The 21,738-nt window shown below is 32.7% G+C and overlaps 2 protein-coding genes across 12 annotated transcripts in view; both read left to right on the top strand.

Moving 5' to 3' along the window:
- The window catches only part of LOC141450850 (cyclic GMP-AMP phosphodiesterase SMPDL3A-like), a 577,559-nt gene that overhangs the window by 300,609 nt on the left and 255,212 nt on the right, over positions 1–21,738 (top strand). The window lies entirely within an intron of this gene.
- Positions 5,230–21,522, top strand: LOC141450851 (uncharacterized). 10 transcript variants are annotated; one of them, XM_074121702.1, is made up of 7 exons: positions 5,230–8,190; positions 8,409–8,634; positions 9,479–9,596; positions 10,614–10,785; positions 15,380–15,592; positions 15,671–19,189; positions 19,660–21,522. In XM_074121702.1, exon 1 carries the CDS (start codon positions 6,031–6,033, stop codon positions 6,487–6,489), a length of 459 nt encoding a protein of 152 aa, XP_073977803.1. In that variant the 5' UTR covers positions 5,230–6,030; the 3' UTR covers positions 6,490–8,190; positions 8,409–8,634; positions 9,479–9,596; positions 10,614–10,785; positions 15,380–15,592; positions 15,671–19,189; positions 19,660–21,522. The 10 variants fall into 10 exon arrangements, with proteins under 10 accessions (XP_073977803.1, XP_073977808.1, XP_073977805.1 ...); XM_074121707.1 differs by having other exon boundaries at positions 5,230–8,634; positions 15,671–18,877; positions 19,660–19,775; positions 21,291–21,522; XM_074121704.1 differs by having other exon boundaries at positions 5,230–8,634; positions 19,660–19,775; positions 21,291–21,522.

The raw sequence follows: 21,738 nt of genomic DNA, 5'->3' as shown, positions 1-21,738 counted from the left end.
GGGATTTGCTCCAAAATCAAGGATCACTCATTTTCTACGCCTTTTTTAAAAATGGGTAAGTGCGCAGTGCTCTTTGCATTATTTTTTAATTGATCACAATCACATATTCATCAATATATTGTTTAAATAATTATTTCGCCTTACTAAAAAAATAAGTTTGCTTGTTTTTCTGCTTATATTAGCAAACCCCCCTCCTTTGTATAAAAATTTAAATTTACAATTTTAAATCATTACACAATAAACTAAACGTACGAAACCCTTAAACAATTTCAAGATTTTATTAATTTTATTTCATTATTTTACAAAAAAAAATATGATTAACATATTGAGTAACACTGATAACAGTATGTAACCTCCCTCACTCAGTCAGCACGTGTAGAGGCGAGAAGGTAACACAGGTGAAGTCGTGTTCTCTACACCAAACTGTTTAATCTACCTTCTGATGCTGGATGGAAGTCTGCAACCAATCAGGGGTACAATAAACATGCGTAACCACTCCGGATAAAAAAAATAAAATCAACGATAATGCGTTTTTTCCAGACGCCTTCCCAAAAAATATTTTAAATAAGACACCCACAAAATTAAAATTTCTCAAGGCTTCTTAAAAAAGAAACATTACTTTTGAGGTTTCCAGTTTCAAAAAAAAAAAAAAGCGTCCCTTAAAATCTGGTTTCACGAAAAGAATTTTGATATAAGCCACCTGGATTTTTGAGTAGAGGTTCAAGTAAGTTCCTTTAAACTCTCAGTTTTCGTAGCATATTTAATTCTCAATAATATCGTAAAAAAGATAAGCTGTACAATTTACTGTCAAGGCAAGTTAGAGGTACGCCTTAAGTATCCTCTTATGTTTTAGTTTTCTTTTCTGAAAATATTTGTAAATGAAATAGTACAAAATAGGTTTTGGTTACAATATTGCATTTATTTATTTTTTAATTTATCAATAATAATAATTATTTATTTATTTAAACATTTGAAGTCCTAAAATCCTTCGTTTTTGCTCTGTAGTTCCTTTTCCAGATTGACGGGATTCAGAAAGTTCAAACGTCTTCTTAACTCTCCAGATTTTTGGCCGATTCTTCAATAGGATAAAATCAATAAATAAAAAAGTTATAGAGTTAGGTTAAAAGCTGCTGAACAAATAGTGTTTGCTGGGGGCTAAAAAAGGTAAGCCAAATATAGTGTACGAACTAAACAAGGAAATAGATTTCCCACCATCGTCTAGAAGATATCGATTTGACCGTAATAAAGGTGTATTGGTGCCACACTTGGTACCTTTTGCCAGCCAGAGAGAGAGAGGCAGCTCTGGGATTTTGAAGGAGCAAAGGCGGTGAATGCGTGTGTGTTTTAGTGTAGAAGGTGCGTTAGAAGATTTCTGGGACTGGGATTGAAAACAGGCGGATAGTGTGAATAGAAAGTGTCCCAAGACGCTATTAGATGTAAACTGGGACAGAAGGAGGCGCTTACAGCCTCCGCCGCTTTACTAATGAATCACCCTTTAAACCCACTCCGTTCAACCTGTGCCAAATACTTAAGTATAAATCTACAAACGCACTGCTTTCATGGCACACCTGGTGCTCACTACAGAACCCAACTAGCTTTCTTGAAACTGTATAAATCAAGCACACACACAACTAATTCAACTTTTGTTTAATAATAACAATTATAGTGGTTATTGTCAGTGTTATTGTTAACTTTAGCAATTATTGTCTGGATAACTGGATCAGAGAACTTCACTCATAGCAATCAATTTGCAGGAATAGTGCACCACTAAGTACTATCTAAAGATGAAGGAGATGCGAGTTCTTTGTTACAGTACTGCCGTAAAGTCATTATTAGAGCTAACTAATCAAGGAAAACTGCCTTAAGTGACAGTAAGTTAGACTTAAATGTTGGATATCAGACTTCTCTTCATTATTGTTCACCGCCGTGTTCGCTGGCAAAGATGCGAAGTGATTTCTCTTTACACAGAATGGAAAATTTAGTCTTGGCGCATCCCATTAGCGAGTGCAGTTTTATCCAAAGAAGTATACTTTAGGCTGTGCTCTTTTTTTCTTCAAATCTTCGTTGCAGCTACGTTCGGTGAGTAGAGTTTTTAAAATTTGGAATATAAAGAAAAATGAGTTAATGAATAACGCCAAATTACTTAAGTTTGAGTGGAGTAACCAATCACATTACAGGCTACAATTTTTGTAGGCATTTTGTTTTTCTTTTTGTTCTGGCGGCAAGTTAAAAGTTAGCTTTACACCAGTGTGTCTTTCCTCTGCGTTGTACGGTATTACCAATACGTAACATTACAGAGAATTATGTTGTTAAAAGTCTTACTTTTATGCCATTAGCTTCAGCGAAAGTGTTTTTGCGTTGCAAGATTTCTTCCTAGCTCCGGTTGCTCCTTTTCTATCCATTGCCTTTAGTAGAAATTCATTTCGTAACAGATAATTTTTAAGGATGGATGCTGGGACGATCATGGCATTTTTTTTTATGGTCAAAATTATATTCAGTAAAATTTCAAAGTCTGAGGAATCTCTAAGAGTTTAGAGAGAAAAAAAAGTCGTATAAGTGTTGCCACCAGAGAGGCTTTATGGTCTCAGTTTTGTGTATTTTAGGAGTGGAGACCCTGTTGGCATAGTTTTTCAATCACTCTTATGATTCCAGACAAAAGGAAACTAGCCTTTCTAGAGCTACAGTTTTGCTGTTGGGTCTTAATTAAAGGGACATCTATATTTCTATGGTGTTTATGATTAAGGGTACGTTTATAACGGAGCTGTGAGTATAGATGATAACTGATAGAGTAAAATATAATCGCTGATTAGTGTGCACAACGGAGCTGTGATACATGCAACATGTCCGAGTAGTGAAGAAGAGTTTTTATGTTCAGCAGCAACAAAATGGTATATTTTAAAGAAAAAACGCTTTAGAAAATATCATGTACATCCCATAAATAAAAAACGAAGTACTTTGGGCGAATTTCACCATTTATATAAGGAACTTAGAAATTATCCGGATCGTTTTTTTGAATATGTGAGGATGGGTCCACCCACATTCGACTTTATTTTAGAAAAAATAAGGTCAAAATTAAGGAAACTTTGGAAAAATTGTCATGGAAATCCTACAACCATAGAAGAAAAACTAGTGATTACTCTTAGGTAAGTAATGATTTTATTGAAAAAAAACAACAAATAAATACACATGAAAATAAATGTAAGCACGATTTAAAAAACAAAATATTGTTTAAAAGTAAATAATAAAATAATAACCAAAAATAATGAGTAAAGACAGCACTAAATAATTTTTCGACGTCCATTTTGAAGCTCCGATACAGGAGTTCAGCTAGCAGAAAAATGAAAAATTCAATTCTATCATCTATGCTCGTTTATAGCAGCGCGTATGAGTCACTAGTCGAAGCTTCGTTGTGCACGCTCACATAAGAATGTACTAGGTTATTCTATAAGCGCTGATGCATCACTGCTATCATCTCCGCTATCATCTATGCTCACAGCTCCGTTGTGAACGTACCCTAAGGGATTTTCGAAAAAAACATTGGCCGTGACTCTGATACTTGAGAGATTATTGGTTTATTCAACGTCGAAGTTCCTTATAATTCAAACTAAGACAGTGGAAAAGGAGTTGTAATTTGTTTCAGAGACATCAGTGATTCAGTGACACTTGTCCAGAAGTTGTTTTCTTTTTTATCTTTTTGTACTTAATTTTGTAGAACTTGTCAAATTTTCTAAATTGGCTATTTCTTTGATTCAGGAAAAACTATTTGATGTCAAATAATTTTAACGATTGAAAATGTGGTTAGGTTGGTAGTGCTAGACAATATCACTTGACTTTATCCGGTCCTAGCACGCATATTGTTGGTATCCCTGACTGGTTTCGAACTTTCATTCCTCATCAGAGGTAAATTAGACTGTTTGGTGTACAGAATTTGACTTTAACTAAGTTTCCTGCTCACAGTTTCTCTTACTAACTCGATTCACTGAGACTGAATTGAGTCCGAATTGATAATAAACCTATGATTAAGTTGTAAGTCATAAACCGGTCAGGGGTACCAACAATATGATAGCTAGGATGGATTAAGTCAGCGAAATGATAACCATTTTTTATTGAACAAAAAACATAACTTACATAAAAAAAAAAAAAAAAACAATCTGGGTTAAGATAATGTATTAATAAAATTTGAGATAAGATTGGCTTAGTTAAATAGAATTTATTTTCTGTTTTATGGGCTAAATTTCCAGTCAATTTTGTTCAGAGATATTAATGTTATAGCGTAATCATATCGACTGTGAACATCAGTTAAATTGATCGTTTTGCAAATCGTTAAATGGTTGCATTTACAGGCGCCCAGTAGTGATGATAATTCCATTTTCAAAGCCTATTGTCTCCATGCTAGGAGTCTGTCGCTTCAAAACACAAATGTATTTAAGCCCTTTTTAGTGGAAGATAATGGTGAGTGTATTGACTATAAATCTCTTAGATTCCCACCGCCTACAACCATTAAATTCCACTCCTATTAATTTAATATTAAGTTCAATTCACCTGGTTTAAAACGGCAATTCCCTTTTGTTGTTGTCCTTAATTCCTTTTAATCACCTTTGTACCGTTTGCAAGCCACTTTAAACATGAGGGGAAAATTGTATAATCATGTTTTTCCATATCATTAAACTTGCTTGCAAAATTTGCAGTTAAGTGACTCCATTGCAAGGCTTATTGTGGCTAAAGCTTTGTAGTTCTGTGAGTCCTTTATTCGATTGAACCACTAGTAGAGCTGAATCTATTTTATCTATTAAAAGGTTGATAGATTTTTTTCATGAATCATCTAAAAGCAGGAAATTCCAACTGAGAATTCCGTTTAAAAACCACTGAGGAAAATTAGCAGTTGTCGGTATGAATGTCCTAGAGGGAAATTAATATTCAGGATACCAATTCTATAATTTTTTTCCCCCTCGCTGAAAGCCTCCAACAATTTTTACCCATTTAAATAATATTACCTGAAATTCCATCTCCTTTAACTATTTTCTGTAAAAAATTAATTTCTTAAATTACTTAATGCCAGTTTCAGTCCATGATAAACTTTATTCTGCCGAGCTTTCGACCTAGGGACTAGGTCATCTTCAGGGCTAATTAACAATGTACATGTTTTACATCATTAGAGAGTTGGTGTGTCTTCTGCCTTGTCTGTTCATGGACTGAAACTGGCATTAATCCAGTCCTAGCAGTCCATGAACAGACAAGGCAGAAGACACACCAACTCTCTAATGATGTAAAACAGTATATTGTAAATTAGCCCTGAAGATGACCTAGTCCCTAGGTCGAAAGTTCGGCATAATAAAGTTTATAATGACTGAAACTGGCATTAATTTTTCCATCCCATTGAAACTAAGATTCAGTCACCAAAAATAATGAACAGCTATTCTTGAATAACGTAAATTAGGATTTAGTACAACTGTTCTAATTATCTAAGACCAACTATTTAAGGTTGGCTACACTTTATAGATCTTAGACTAACTCCCACGAGGAGCCCCTACCAAATAATTTTCTTGGAAGAAAAGAACAAAACAGACTACCTTGAATAAGATGATATCAGTTCTTAAACAGTCGTTGATAAGATATTGTTTCTGAGGGATCTTGAGTTTCATTTTTTTTATATATATAAATCAATAATAAAGTCGGATGTGCTGTGTATGATCCGGTTCGGAACTATTTTACGATAATTAAATTAGAAGATGAGGCGTCCATCTATACAGCGGAGCTAATTGCTATTTTAACGGCTTTAAAATATATTTATTCGTTGTCGGAGAAAAAATATACCATTATTAGTGACAGCCAGAGTGCGTTGTGTAAATTATCACATATACACAACCAGTCTACAGGAATGAATCACATTATCGCAGAGATTGTAGAAACTATTGCCATTTTTAAAGAGAAGGGGTCTGCATTAATTTTTTGTGGGTAAGGGGTCATTGTGGTATAAAAGAGAATGAAATTGTTGATATACTTGCAAAGGAAGCCACCAATAGTGGGGAAATGGCTAATTATAAATTACCACACACCGATATCAAGGGTATAATTGCAAAAGCAGCACTACAAAAATGGCAGACAGATTACAATAATGGTGATAAAGGTAGATTCTATAAAACTATGGCAGATCAGTTACCTAGACAACCATGGTTTAAGGGAACTGTCACTAATAAATGGGTTGTTACGACAATAAGCAGGCTGAGAGCGTACCACGCGGTGTGCGGATCGTATCTACACAGGATCAACAAAAGGTCCTCTCCTCTTTGCGTAGATTGCAATGAGGAGGAGGATTTCAAACATGTAATAATGATATGTCCACGTTATGTGGTAGAAAGGAAACGAATGTTTGACGATATATACAGGTATTTAGATGCACCATTTCGCTACGAAGACATTATATTCTCCACCAACATTTATGTGCTTAAGTCGATAGCAGAGCTAGCAATGAAATATGAATGTGTTTAAAAGCTATAGCCGAATTAGAATGAATGGAAGAAAATGCTTAGAGAAGGATTACGTGATTTTAATTTTGGTTAAGCTATAAGGATGGCAGGAATATAGAGTACTGATCCATCCATTAGTTGTAAGTTTGTATGTAAATAGTAGTATATAGTAGAGGGATGAATGTGTGAAGCGAATGTATTTGTAGGTAAGAATGGAGAGTGAGTGATATTCTAGTGATAAGCACCTAGACGATGCTGGCTGTATGGCGGAAGCCAATGCCAAAAAAAAAAAAAAAAAAAAAAAAAAAAAAAAAAAAAAAAAAAAAAAAAAATATATAAATAAAAAAATTCTTCCCTTCTATGTTTCGAAGTATATTGTACTATATTATTATTATACTCGTTATTTCAATTAAAAATCACAGTAACCTTATCCCACTTCGGAGTAATTTTGATTTAGTATACCGTGTCATCGGCAATTACAGTTAATAATCCGCAGAAGAACATTTACCCTACATTCTAAGTAATTAGAATCTAAATCAATGATTAATGTATAATTATTCATCTTGATTGCGTTAACTTTCCCCGTTTCTAGTTTGGCAGCCAGCAATTTTGCCATCTCTGTCTCGCGTACAGTTCGCTTAAAATTATGGAAATCTATTTAGTTGCTTTCTCAACTAGCAAAGCCGTACGTCCCCCAGCTTTGCACTCCAGTTGGCTGTGTTCAGTAATTTGTTTACTTAGAAATAACTCATACTACCGCTTGGAATTTGTATAATCCCGTTTAATAATATTCACTTCTAATTATCCTCTGTAATATAAAGTTCCTTTGGGACTAAGTCAACTAGTAGATTGATTATTATTCAGGAAATCAATGTTTGAAAGAATAAATTACTTGTTTATTAGTATTTCATACAACAGTATAATAAATAACTACAAACAATAAGTAGCATTAATGAAATACAAACGTAATTATTAAAATAAAATTTAATTTTTTCTTAAAGTTTTTTCCTTTTTGACACATTGCTAGTAAAGAACGATAGATATTCTTACTGTTGTGAGAAAAACATTTACGGCTGTGAGAAATCAGCCAAGAATTGTGAGAACAATCACATCTTCTTCTTCCTTCTTCTTTTTTGAGATTTCCCCAAAATGGGTTCATAGGATTTCCTGTAAACTCTTTGCACACACATACTCGCATATACGTATTTAGAACTTTTTTCAGTGTAATGTAAAGTTTGTAAAAGGTAATTTTTTTATTGTAGAGGAGTATTGTTCATCGTGTTTGGCGACTGATTCATTAATCCTAAAGGATGAAAGAATATTGCCAATAGAATGCAAAGACTGTCTCAAAACAATATATAGAAACATTCTAGTATTTAAAAAAAAATACTGTTCCAAGTACGACACAAATTAAAAAAAAAACTTACAGCACTTTCCTCAAATAAAACATAAATATCATCACAAGTTCGATTTCACAAATACAAAAGTACTAAAAATCAGAGACAAAAAATAAAGTACAAACACGAACAATCTAAACAACAAATACGCCAGTTTAAAACTCAAAACATTTTTGTGACTAGGCAACACTGACATGTTCATAAACCTACTATATAACATTTGCAACCTACTTCACTCAGTACATAGTATGTAGGCAGACTGGCAAGAAGGCATGTCGAACATAAAACAATGTCGTAATAAGTATTATAACTGTCAATAGTATAAGGTAATTAATTTTTGGGTGAACTATTTTTTATATGAAATTAATGGGTTAATCTTCACAATAGCCCACGGAGGTGTGGCCTATTTATTTAAAGTGCGTGCGCAGTAAAGTAAAACTGTTTTAAAACATTCATCATTATTTGCCGCCACAGTTATTTTATTTATATCTACTTTTGTTCCCGCCACACTAATCATTTTTTAAGTTAGTTGTACCCTCTACAGTGCATAGCCATATCGTTGGTGTCTCTTCCTTTGACTTCATTTGCCATGAATGGTTATACGAAAGTTCTTAAACAAGACCGTGCTATTGAAGTGTACGCAAGGGCTTTTGGTTCATAAGGAGCAAAATAGTCTTTTTTTTGATGAGTTTTTTGTTAAGCAACGAACGCATAATTGATGAGAGCAAGTTTACCTAATAAACCTCAGGATAGGGATTGCACTGAATATTGTAAGTTTCTTTTTATGATGTTCTTTGTAATGATTGTAATGAATGATGTGATTCAACTATAAAATTAAGGGTGGTTTGGTAGTTAGAAGGGGCGAAGCCCCCATAAAATAAAATTGGGTTAATCTTCACAATAGCCCACGGAGGTGTGGCCTATTTATTTTAAGTGCGTGCGCAGTAAAGTAAAACTGTTTAAAAACTTTCATTATTATTTCCCGCCACAGTTATTTCATTTATTTTTACTTTTGTTCCCGCCACACTAATCATTTTTCAAGTTAGTTGTACCCTCTACATTGCATAGCCATATCTTTGGTGTCTCTTTCTTTGACTTCATTTGCCATGAATGGTTATACGAAAGTTCTTAAACAAGACCGTGCTATTGAAGTGTACGCAAGGGCTTTTGGTTCATAAGGAGCAAAATAGTCTTTTTTTTTTATGAGTTTTTTGTTAAGCAACGAACGCATAATTTGTGTGAGCAAGTTTACCTAATAAACCTCAGGATAGGGATTGCACTGAATATGGTAAGTTTCTTTTTATGATGTTCTTTGTAATGATTGTAATGATTGATGTGATTCAACTATAAAATTAAGGGTGGTTTGGTAGTTAGAAGGGTGTGCGGTATTTTAAATAAAATTATCAATCTTGATGTAGTAATTCGAAATGATTTTGATTCGCTGTTAAAATGTAGCCCGCCAGATTTAAATGTAAGTATAAAATTAAGAAATGTTTTTTATTTATATTTGAATTTGAAATCACTTCGATATTAGGCCACACCTCCGTGGGCTATTGCAAATATTTACCAATTAATGTACATTATTAATCTGTTCCTGTAAAATGTAATCCACAGTCCTCAAGATGATCTAATCCCTAGGTCGAAAGCTTGTCAATGCTCAGAAAATGGTTAAAGGAAATTGGTGAGAATAGAACTGAGACAGTCAACTTTTCTAAACTCACCACCCACTTTTGTAAGTAAATTTATTGATAACGTTTTTTTGTTGCCCAACAGTTATGTTATTGTTAGTATTCATTCGGTTTCTCTGTTTAGTGAACATGTGTTAAATAACACTGAGGCCTTTTTCTACAAAGAACCTTGTACGGAATGTTTTCAATAAATTGAATGTTATTTTCCACATATTTGGATATAATGGTGATATTTTGTTATTCGGCCTAAGATATTTATATCCCCCTCTTCTCTCTACATCATATTTGATACTGAAAAATTTTTTCTCCTCCTTAGTTACATCATCTTTTATAATTATTGATAAATTCGTGCTGCTGATAAAACTCTCTCATAAAATAAAATTCTCTGAATAGATTATAACGAAAGAGATCAAGTTTGGCGATAAATATTGACACAATGTTTTAGCGATTGATGAGTTTGATTCAAGATGACTTCATTAAATCTTTGTTGAATGTAAGATGTCATTCTTTATTGTTTTTAATTGTTGGTAGAGATCAAAATATCAAACAAATAACAAAATATCACCATTATATCCAAATATGTGGAAAATAACATTCAATTTATTGAAAACATTCCGTACATGGTTCTTTGTAGAAAAAGGCTTCAGTGTTATTTAACACATGTTCACTAAACAGAGAAACCGGATGAATACTTAAACGAGATTAATGTAGTGATCACAAAATAAGGAAATTCAAAAGTTTGAAAAAGTGGCTGTATAGGGTTAAAACTGAAACAATAAAAGCTGATCAAGCGTCAGAGTATTGACACTAAACTACTGCTCCAAATTCAGTCTTCTCGCAGTATTTACGATGTTACTCCATAAGTCATCCGTTTAGCCAATTATTCAGTTATAGTTTAGTCCAATTACATTTGTACTAAACAAATGTAATTTTCCACCCGTTAGCTACCAATTGAATCTTCTGAACTGATCAACAATAACCTCATCTATAGCTAACAACACATTTGACAGCCACCGAACTTTTATCGAATCAAAGTAAACCTTGTATTGTTTTACATTTAGCGGATTTTCGAATTGGCAGTCGTTAGAATTTAATGTTACGACACATTGGAAGCCAAGAATTGAAATAAGGAAGAGTGCCTTCAGCTTTGGACATGAACTTCATCGTCCTATACCTGTCGGCGTTGGACCAAGTGGGCCTACTATCCCTGGATTAGGAATAAGAAAAAGCCAGGTAAGAGTTTAAAAGGTGAGTCTTGTTTGGGTTATTTTAGTGTGTATCCCAGTTAGATATTGTGATTTAGTTAGTGTTAATGTTAACCATTATAAGTAATGGCACGCTCATACTACTGCGTATGTGGCATTTCAAATAGATGTATTACATGTTGAAGAAAATTTTCAGTTTAGGGTAAATTTTTTAAGTTTATTGATTTTTTTGAGAGACCGTGAGGGAATGGATATGCGTTTGGAAGTTATGGCAGACTTCGTTGTTGCTGGAAGTAGGGCAATGTTGGTGATGGCATTTTCCATAGTTATTTTTTCTTTTATCATAGTTTGTTTTTGAAATAACGTTGGAGAACAGTGTGGGTTATTGCTCTCTTCAAGGCAAGTGGGATGGAATAGAGAAATGGCACGTTTTAACAAATTGTTAGCCAGCCGTGTTAATTTCTTTTGCTGGAACGTCTGTTGTGGTTGGAATATAATGTAAGATGCGAATTGGTTAAGAAGTCGGAGTAGGGGTCCTGATAGTAAGTGATGAGCTTTTAGGGATTAAGTTGGTATCCAGGAAGTGAAGTTCTTTTGTAAATTGGAGTTTTTGTTTTTTGTAATGATAGGAGTTGAGAATTCATTTTGATGGAGGACATTGAGGATGTCTTTTGGATTAACGAAGAGAAAATGTCCGAAACAGTAATCCCAAGAATGGTAGGATCTAACCAAGCTTTCCATAGCATATACATCTTGTTTAATATAAACATGATTAAGAATGCTTACAACCCATAGTTTTTCAGCCAAGTGTTTGTGGGCTAAATAAAGCTAGTTATTGAAGAGGCGCCCTTACGTTTTGGGATTATTGACAGGTAATGATTTTGAAAGTTTCTGTGAAATGGAATGAATGCTTTATTTCATGAGGGTGCTGGGAACTATCTAAGAGTTTAAAGCATAGAGGGATTAACTAAGTTTTGAAGACGAATCAAGGGAATTATTATTAGTTGTAGGGAAATTAAGGTTTTTAAAAATTTTATTGGCCGAAGCTCCGGGATGTAGCCTCGAGATTGTAAGGTAGGCAAATCTGTGTATCCATTGATTTTTTTGGTGCTATTTATAACAACTAAAAATTCAAATGAAGCCTGAATGAAGAATCGATTGTGTTTATTTTTAGAACCCCTCAAATTTCGTGCACAAACATTGCTTCCCATGTTCCATCACCAATTCTTTTTGTAATGAACAATGCAAAAGCTGTTAAAAAATAAATTCACCATCAAGTAGTGCTTAATATTACTTCTAGTTAGTTTTTAGATTCTTTGATCTTGGCTAATATAAAATTTATTGAATAATTTATTAAATTCTCTTTTTCGTTTTATTTATTTATTATAAAAGGTCTCGTTCTCTTGACTTTGTAATAGTAAGTTTCCTCAAAACATTTAAGTTAAATAATAAATGTTTTTTTTTGTGTGTGTATGCTTGTGTGTAGTTTAGTAATCGTTCGTTTACATGTGAATGTGAGTCTGTTTGTGTATAAGTTAGAATCAGAGTGTGCGTTCATGTATTTTAAAGAGCTTTTTTTTCAAAAAAAAAAAAAGAAATGGGAGGGATGAAAAGAACAGAGTCCAGACAAAATTTTTTTACGTTCATGTCGGCGAGTTTTTGCCTTTTTTAAAAAACCAATGGTATATCTGTTTCTAACCTAGGTTGTATGTAGTATTTTGCATGTGGATTACCTCACCACCACTTTTTTTTAAAATACATTCACGTAGACATTCTCTTTTGTCCTGGATGTCATTAATCTAGTAAGCATACGCGCACTAGCGGCACCCATGCAGTGTGGCTCGTTTGGGCGTCAGTTCACTTTTGTCCGTTAACCGACCTAGCCCATAGAGGCTGCTGAAATCAATCTCTCTTTCCCTCACACACACACACATGCACATACATATACTACCACACGTATCATTGGAGTAGCCCCCTACATCGTTCCTACCTTGTCTCTTTATCCATCCCTTTTTAACTTTAGAAATGATCGTTTAAATTTCCATCCTTATAATAACGCCCCCAAAAGATTTCTCTTTTTCTTTCCTAAATTGCCGGAATTAACAAGATTTTTTTATTTTAATCCACTTTGGTCCTTTTACTACAATTTAGACTTTTAATTGACGTAAATTTAATTCTCTATGCACATGTATTTTAAGTACCAATTTTCCCTCTAAATAAAATAAAATAAAATTGACATTATATTGATTTAGTTCGAAATTTTGGGTGCTATTAAAGCTCTAAGACCTCCTTCCAAACTTTTTACAAATTATAAAATCTTCATTCCAGTCAGTTTGCTCTAATTTTGGTCTGACCGTATTCTAGCATATAAATTAAGAACACTTTACAGGAAAAAAATATTTGATAAAATAGTGTTCTTAACTATGTTTTGTAGTTTTTTATGCCTTATTTTAATTAGATATTATTACGAGGGTCGTTTGAAAAGTCCGTGCAAAATCAGAGAGATAGCACCACTGGCGCGTATCGAGGTTATGTTTAGTTAGTAGCATCTCTTGGAAGAACACACACCAAGTTTCAGCCAGATCGGTCTATTTCTTTGTGTTTGGCATTCGTTTGAATCGAGGAAGTCGAGTGATTTTCAAAAAAATGGACGAAAAAGAATTTCGTGTGTTGATTAAACACTACTTTATGAAAGGCAAAACGCCTCAGGAGACTAAAGAGAAGCTTGATAAACATTATGGTGACTCTGCACCTTCGATTAGAACAGTTTATAAGTGGTTTCAAAATTTTCGGAGCGGCCATATGGGCACAAGTGACGCCCTGTTGAGGTTACTACTCCAGAAATCATTGATAAAATCCATGATATGGTGATGGATGACAGAAGAGTGAAGGCGCGTGAGATTGCTAGTGCTGTGGGCATCTCGAATGAACGGGTACATAATATTTTGCATCAACATTTGGACATGACAAAGCTATCCGCAAGATGGGTGCCGCGATTGCTCACGCTTGACCAAAAACGAAATCGTGTGAAGTGTTGCAAGGACGGTTTGCAGCTGTTCCAAAAGAATCCGCAGGACTTTAAGCGTCGTTTCGTCACTGTGGATGAAACATGGATACATCACTACACTCCTGAGACTAAAGAACAATCTAAACAATGGGTTACCAAGGGGGAATCTGCGCCAAAAAAGGCGAAGACCGTTCCTTCGGCCGGAAAGATTATGGCGACTGTCTTTTGGGATTCGCTAGGAATAATCCTCATCGACTATCTGGAAAAGGGTAAAACTATTACAGGTGCATATTATTCATCTTTATTGGACCGTTTGAAAACCGAGCTGCAAGAAAAACGCCCACGATTGGCCCACAAAAAAGTCCTTTTCCATCACGACAACGCACCAGCTCACACCTCAGCAGTTGTGGTCGCAAAATTAATGGAAATAGGGTTCCAACTCGTTTCACATCCCCCCTATTCTCCAGACTTGGCTCCCTCGGACTACTATTTGTTCCCCAATATGAAGAAATGGTTGGCGGGAAAAAGATTTTATTCAAACGAAGAGGTGATTGCAGAAACGAATGGCTATTTTTCAGACTTGGACAAATCCTATTATTCGGAAGGGATCAACAAACTAGAGCAGCGTTGGACGAAGTGTATAAGCCTAAAAGGAGACTATGTTGAAAAATAAAAAATGTTTACCCCAAAAAATTAAGTAGTTTTTATTTTTGCACGGACTTTTCAAACGACCCTCGTATATGCGTAAACAACCACTACTATTCTCTGGTTGTAGATGAAGTTCTTTTTGTTTATTACTTTTTATACATCCTTTCTGGTTCCCATGTAATTATATTATTATTATTTTGTTATCGTACATTGTTTATTATATATTATCATATTTGGTGTATTTAACCTATATTTAGTATTAGATGAAAATAACTTGATCGACAATAAATTTTTTTTCGTAAAGTTGTAATATTTCTATTCAGATTCAAGAACATAACGGATTCATTTAATTAAATTCTATTCATGCACGTTTCATACGAAGTGATCTATAAAGCTTGGTCGTCACACAACCCTCTGTGTTGGAGTCAAAGCTCTTGATGTAGCTTTTTCTATCAATCTTTTCTTCATTCAACTTTCTTTTTTCTTTTTTTTTATTCTTAGGAATTGATTTTTATTTAAGTCTAGCTATATGTCTATTAATACTGGCAACAGCAATACCCAAGAATATTATATATTCTGAACATGAAGGTAGTGTATACATATATGAGAGTAAATCAACGTTGACTGACAGTGGCATTTCAAATAAATTGAATTATACTTTTAAAATATTCCTTGGGGATGTTTCAAAAAGTCATATGTCGCTAAACCAACGGTTGAAAAAAAAAAATATATTTTTGTTACCTGAACTTACTCACATAATCTACTAAATCTCTCATGCATAAATAAACTTGCTGTAATTATAAAAGCAACTATCATTTGTAAAGAATATGGTATTTAATAAAGAAAATACAATATAAATTGTAGAATATGTTTATTTGACTCTTAAAAATACATCTCATAGCCATGAGAATTTATTTACATTTAAATAAATATAATATAATATAATATATTTTATGCATATTTTAAGACTACCAGATGATAGGATGGTTAAGAGAATAACAAGTGAGGTATTCCTCGGAAAGAGGAAACAGAGGACGCCCGGGATAATGCTGGAGTAAAGATTTGGACCATGATCTGTCTAAAATCGAAGTGACTGAATGGAGACGAAAAACTCAAGGCAGATATGCTTGGAGAGTAATGTCTGGGAGACCAAAGTCTATCTATTGTAGGAGCCACTTAAGTAAGTTCGAGCTGATTGCGGATATCATCTTTTTAATAATATGATTTCATAATTTATGATTTAATAATATGATTATAGAAGTGATTGCGAGCGATAGTTTCATTCTTTGTGCGAGTGAGAGATCATCCTTCAGCCAGCTTATCCTGCTTTCTTCATTCTCATCAGTGGGATCCACTTCGATGCTGTTGTAGATAATGCCCACAGTTTTTCAAGTCGTTCGCTTAGAAGTGGCCTTCATTTTTAATGGAGCCATTAGCATAGTCGCAGTGGAGTAACAGAAATACTCTTGTCTTCAAGTATAATAGCGAAAAAGTACTTTATAAATAAGTACTTTAGTGTATTAATTACAGTAATGTATCAATTTTTTCGATAAATAAAGAACCAGAACTGAAACTTCCATACTTTCCTCCCTCTCTTCCATACTTAGCCCAGGAGCTTCTCAACAGACTTCTGAGCCTAGGCAAACAGGCAATACTTTAGAGAAGGTGCTCTAATAAGTGGAGAACCCTCTGGAGCGAATGGCCTTGGCTTTTTAGCCAACCTCTGTTGAATTTAATCTAATCTAATAATCCCTAAATGTGAATGTATCGATAGTGGGATGAGCGGAAATCTCTGTTATCCAAAATAGTGAGAAATTAAACCTAGCACTGTGATAGTATTTGTGAAATACCATTCTAAGCCCAGCTACATATGAAATAGTTGAAAAATAAGGTGAGATTTTTAACGTTTACCCCTTTTATTAAGAGAATTATATTGAGTATCAAACTGAAAATATACTGGGAGTGTCTCTTGTGGTATTAAAGTTTTCGGCAAAATAATATTTTGAAGAGATGTAATACTGAGATGATACATCCCATAGATGTAATTTTATTTGTTAGCAATAGCTCCTGGCAGACGGATTAGTCCATGTCAGAAAAATTTTTAAATTATGTATTGTAATTATTATGTATGTTTTTTTAAAAATAAAGCAATTTATTGTCTATCTATATTTTGAAGGACGATGTTAATGCTACTTTAAATAGAAACATTTGTTCTTTAAACTGTGATGTGTATTTTGGTGAGTGTGTGTCCACATCCACAGATATTTCAACAATGAAAGTCGTAAGAAGGCTCAAAACTTAGTACTTAATTTTGGTACTATTTTCGATTTGAGTTCAATATAAAGGCGTAATTAGGTAGTACAAATTAAATCAAATTGTGGCGTAAGAAATTTCCTCAATTTTCTTTCTGTTCACTCTTCTATTTGTAAGTAAATTAACCCCGGCTATTGTTCTATTATGATTTGCGATATTAATTTATCTTTTAAAGTAGGCCCCTTAATAAAATTTTGGTCAGTATTCTAGCATATAACATTCACACTTCTCCGGAATCTCCTTACTTCTGTCATCAAAAACAAGATACTACCAGCAGAAAACGCAGTACGAAATTTAAGATCAGTTTACAGGGGGGAAAAAAAAATCTTGATAAAATAGTGGTAAAACTATGTTTTATAGTTTTTTATGCGATATTTTAATTAGATATTGTTTGTTATATGCGTAAACAACCACTGCTATTCTCCGGTTGTAGATGGAAGTTCTTTTGGTTTATTACATTTTTATACATCCTTTCTGGTTCCCTTGTAATTATATTATTATTCTTTTGTTATTGTACATTGTTTATTATTTATTATCATATGTGTTATATTTAACCTATGTATATTTGGTATTTGATGGAAATAACTTCAATCTACAATGAATTTTTTTCGTAAAGTTGTAATATTTCTATTCAGATTCAAGGGCATAACGGATTCATTAAATTAAATACTATTCATGCAAGTTTCAAACGAAGTGTTCTATAAAGCTTGGTCGTCGCACTCCTTCTGTGTTGGAATCAAAGCTCTTGATGTATGAGAGTATGTACGAGTGTATGAACTTGTTTTCTATATTGGATTTGATAATCAATGAAAATTTGTTTCCAGAAAATTAAAATACATGTTCTTCATGACATCACATCATCAGGGTTTGAAATAGATAATTAAAAATAAAATAAAAATCAATTCTGATCAAAATTTTTACCTGGCAATTTTAAAAATCATTTTATGATTTTTATTTTTGATCAACAGTTGAAAAAAATCATAACTTGATCATTGTTTCTGAGCGAAATTATGATCAATAAAAATGATCATTTGTGTGTAATATTTTTTAGTATCAGAAATAGAAATTTCCCAAAAGAAGAGGTGGAAATCATTAACGTCTGCATATTGAAAAATTATTTATTTATTAAAACGTCAAGTTGTACGCTACAAATTGAAACGATGTGAACTCACTGACAAGTGAGACAATCTTGAATCAACCGTTTGCTGAATTGTTCATTGGGGATTAGTAAGCTTTCCTAAACAATTGGAATTAAGACGAGCAAAAGGCGAGAGATATAAATAATAATAAAAATAAAATTATAGGCGAGAAATAAAGGGCCGATAGCATTTTTGTTTTTAATACTATTTAATATTCCATTAATTACATTTACGTTAACAACATTGCAAATAGTGAGAAACAAATGCATTTTATTTTAATTTTATCTGATTTTTATTTTTTGAGTGACATTTTTTCGATCAAGAATTAATCATTATTTTTAATTGAAAAAAGTATCGCTCAGAGAGTGATCATTAATATGTAAATGGATTTTTATTTTTTCAGTAAATCAGGCATGATTTTTAAATTTATTGATAAAAAATAATGATTATTTGTGAGAAAAAAAAAATTATCGATTTCAAACCCAGCATATCATAAAAGAATTCCTATTTTATTGAAATGTTCAGTTAAAAAAAAAATAAAAAAGTCATTGGAAAAATCAAATAAAGTGACAACTTGTTTATTTGTAACAGAAAGTGTCAGCTGTGATACAAATTGTTAGGTTGGGACCGCTAGCGCTCCTAGCGTAACCTGCTCTAACTACAATTACCTTCCTCTCACAAGCATGTGCTCCGTATTTTACATTATCTTTTATTATCTGTTATAGAGCTTTAAAGTTATGTTTGAATTATTTTATGTTAATTTAATACTAAATTTTATCTTGAGTTCAATTGTAAATGTTTTATATTTAATTTTGGGTTTGCAGTCTTTATCATAATTTTATAACTTCTGTTTGGGTTTTCTTGTCTGTATACTTGTTTTGCTTTCTAGAGCACAGTGTAAATAGATTGCCTTGAATTGTTAGCAGAGTTTTTAATAGCTGGATTTGCCTTTTACAATTGAATAGCCGGTTTTTTTTTTGGTGAACTCTCATAAAAAAAGGTACAACTGTAAGGTAGGTACGTACCAATATTCATGCTAAATTTTGACCAAGTGCTATGAACTTGGTTAGCCTGGCGCTCATTTATCACCTAATGGGGGCTAAGGGCAGTTAAAAGTTAAAGATCATATTGTTATAATGAACATTAAGCGAAGTGGCAGTTTGTGGTGATATGCTTAAAGTTGTAGGATCCTAGATTTTTCAGAAAACGAGTTTTTCTAGAAGCAAAATAAAGAAAAAAAGTTCATTGAATTTGAATGGATAATGAAAGTTTTTTGGTTTTTGGAATTAGTTAATAATTCATCTACAAAAAGATAACATTGCTAAGTAAGTTTTATTTTTAATAATCTAAATGTACCCTTATTGTTATTGAATTTCTATCTATTTAATAATGACTTTGAGCTTTTAATCCCATTTCCAATCACTCGTAATACCTCGATTTCTAAATGCATTTATTTATTTATTAAAGTAATTGGATTTGTGCTTAAGCTGCAGTTAATGTTAAAGTTATTAGTAATTGGAATACTTCTAATGCATGCGGTTTGCATGAAGTTGCACACTTAGGCGTGCTCTGAAGCCTGCTTAGTGTCGTTATAATAGATTTGAATTATTCTCAGTGATTTTATTAAATATTTGCATTCCATATAAATTTATGATAAAACAGTATTTTATTTAATGTTGAAAGCAATGTACATTAGGATCTAGATTAACACAAAACTTCTAATTCAGTTCTTTGATAAGAGAAGATAAAGAATTATTAATTCTTTAAAGGATTAATAATTTGATTACTATTTCAGGCAATAAGATTGAAATTTTGGATGTTCCTAGAAAAGTTTAAATTAAGAAACCTAAGATTCCTCGTCAAGAGTAAATTAAATTCAGGTCAATGAAAACGGCGGACGAACTGACAAAGGTAAGCCACTCCAACCTTTAATAGTTGCAGAACTTGTGTTAGCTTTTGTTTAGCTATTCTGGGTTGTCAAAATTAAGGACGTGTGCTTGATTTAAAAGATTAATCGGTAAAGTTAACCCAAAAAAATTCTTTTCTTAGAGTTAATCAAGTAGATTACTAGCCATCTAACAAATTTAGTTTATCGATGATTGTACCGCTCGTAGCAGCCGTTTATTGTTTCGGACTTACATTCATGATGAGCAGATTAATCAGAATATTCATTAGGGAGACGTTCGGTACTTTTTTTTTAAACTAAAAGTTTCTTAACGTCGGCGAAGTTAGGAGTAACTGCCTTCAATTTTATGTCTCTTGAGCAATACAGACGCAATTTTTTTAATCTTAGAAATATTTAGAAACTATAAACGTAGGATTTCCTTATTCTGAGACTTTAATTTGAAATTAGTAGTTATTTTAAATTTACTATATTTGAAGTTTTGTTCTTGTTGTTTTAATAAATTTGCTAGGGCTTTAAAAAGAAATAAAATTTACAAAGAGACATTAACAGTTTTTATACGGTATCATTTAGTTTCCGAAAACTTACAAAAATGAATAAATATTTTCATTTTATTTTTTGTATTAATTTTTTTGCGTGTATAGTAGTAGAAATATTCTAACGTTGTTGCCACTTTATGTTAGGAATGTATTCATCCCTTTTGGTATCTATTTCGTAAAACCCTACAGGGCAGTACCGCTGCATGGTATTTCTTATTTAGGTCATGTAAGAAATGTCCTTCTTGGATTGCTTTCAATTGTGGACACAGCCGCAATGTTGTCAGTTCCTTGCAAATATAAAACTTTTGTAAAATGTTCTTAAGTTTATTTACTCGTATTGTGTGTTTATTTTTTAATCTCACTTACTCCGAAAAGATCCTTATTCAAATGCCCCTGTTTACGTTAGTGTTTTTAGAAATTGGTAGGTGTATGTGTGGGGAACCCATCAGAAGTAAAAAAAAATAAAAAATTAGAAAGTTAATGTTTGATATTACGCTTAGGTATCAACTAAGTTTGCCACAATAAGGGTTTTATGGTCGCAATCAAACGAAAGGTTTAAATATTTATATGTTGAATCAAGTAATGTCCATAGGCCGATTGTGTGTAGTACATCTAAAGTGGAATTCAGTAACGTATTGTCCAACTTCATATTTGCCATTGTTCTATAGTGACGTAACTTATATTTTTGTTTTTATAAAAACATTACTTTTATTCAACAAAAATGTTATTGCTCAGAAAGTTTTAGTCCGAATTCGATTCTGACAACACGGTTAGAAAAACAGATAAATTTTCTAAAAAATTGTCACCATTTCGAAGCATATATTGTTCTCCAAACAGCCTCAATCTTCCTCCTGGTATTGGAAAAATAAAAGTAATGGAAAATAATTTAAGAAAAATCATTAGGCCCTTATGTAATCATCATCAGACCTAGGTGCTGGCACTTTTTATAAAAGTTTACTTATCTAATGGTATTTCATTTTCCAGGATTTCTATTATCTTCGTACGAGAAATTATGATTGTTTTGCAAGAAAACGTGTTCACGAGCGAGGATATTCAAATAATAAATTATTGCATCTTATTCTAAGAGGCTTACAGCCCATATATATTTTTTTCTTCTAATGGAAGGCGAAAAAGCATGGATTTTTTGATTTGCTAGAAGTAAATTGTTGTCTAATCTTTTCTCAGTTTTAGTTAAAATTGACATTGGAACGAAAAATCAATGATTACATGTTTTGCTTCATATTTAAGTGTCCAAATTGTTTGTTGTATGTTGCTTCTATCTTATGTAACATAAAGCATTTTATTTATTGGTTAAGTATTTCTTTATTCAGGTTGGTGGGTTTCAATTCTAACGAAGAACACTGGTGCGTTGTATATTCTTGTTTTTATTTGTATTATATGTAAGTTGAAATGCTACATATAAGTACAGATT

Source organism: Rhodnius prolixus, unplaced genomic scaffold (assembly GCF_049639745.1).
Source record: "Rhodnius prolixus isolate KJV_2025 unplaced genomic scaffold, Rpr scaffold_8, whole genome shotgun sequence".
NCBI lineage: Eukaryota > Metazoa > Arthropoda > Insecta > Hemiptera > Reduviidae > Rhodnius > Rhodnius prolixus.
The sequence above is the reverse complement of the archived record's forward strand: the minus strand, read 5'-3'. Positions and strand labels throughout refer to the sequence as shown.

What these genes read in the sequence shown, in the direction of transcription:
- LOC141450851 (XM_074121705.1), top strand. Translation starts at nt 6,031, where the DNA reads ATGGCTAATTATAAATTACCACACACCGATATCAAGGGTATAATTGCA.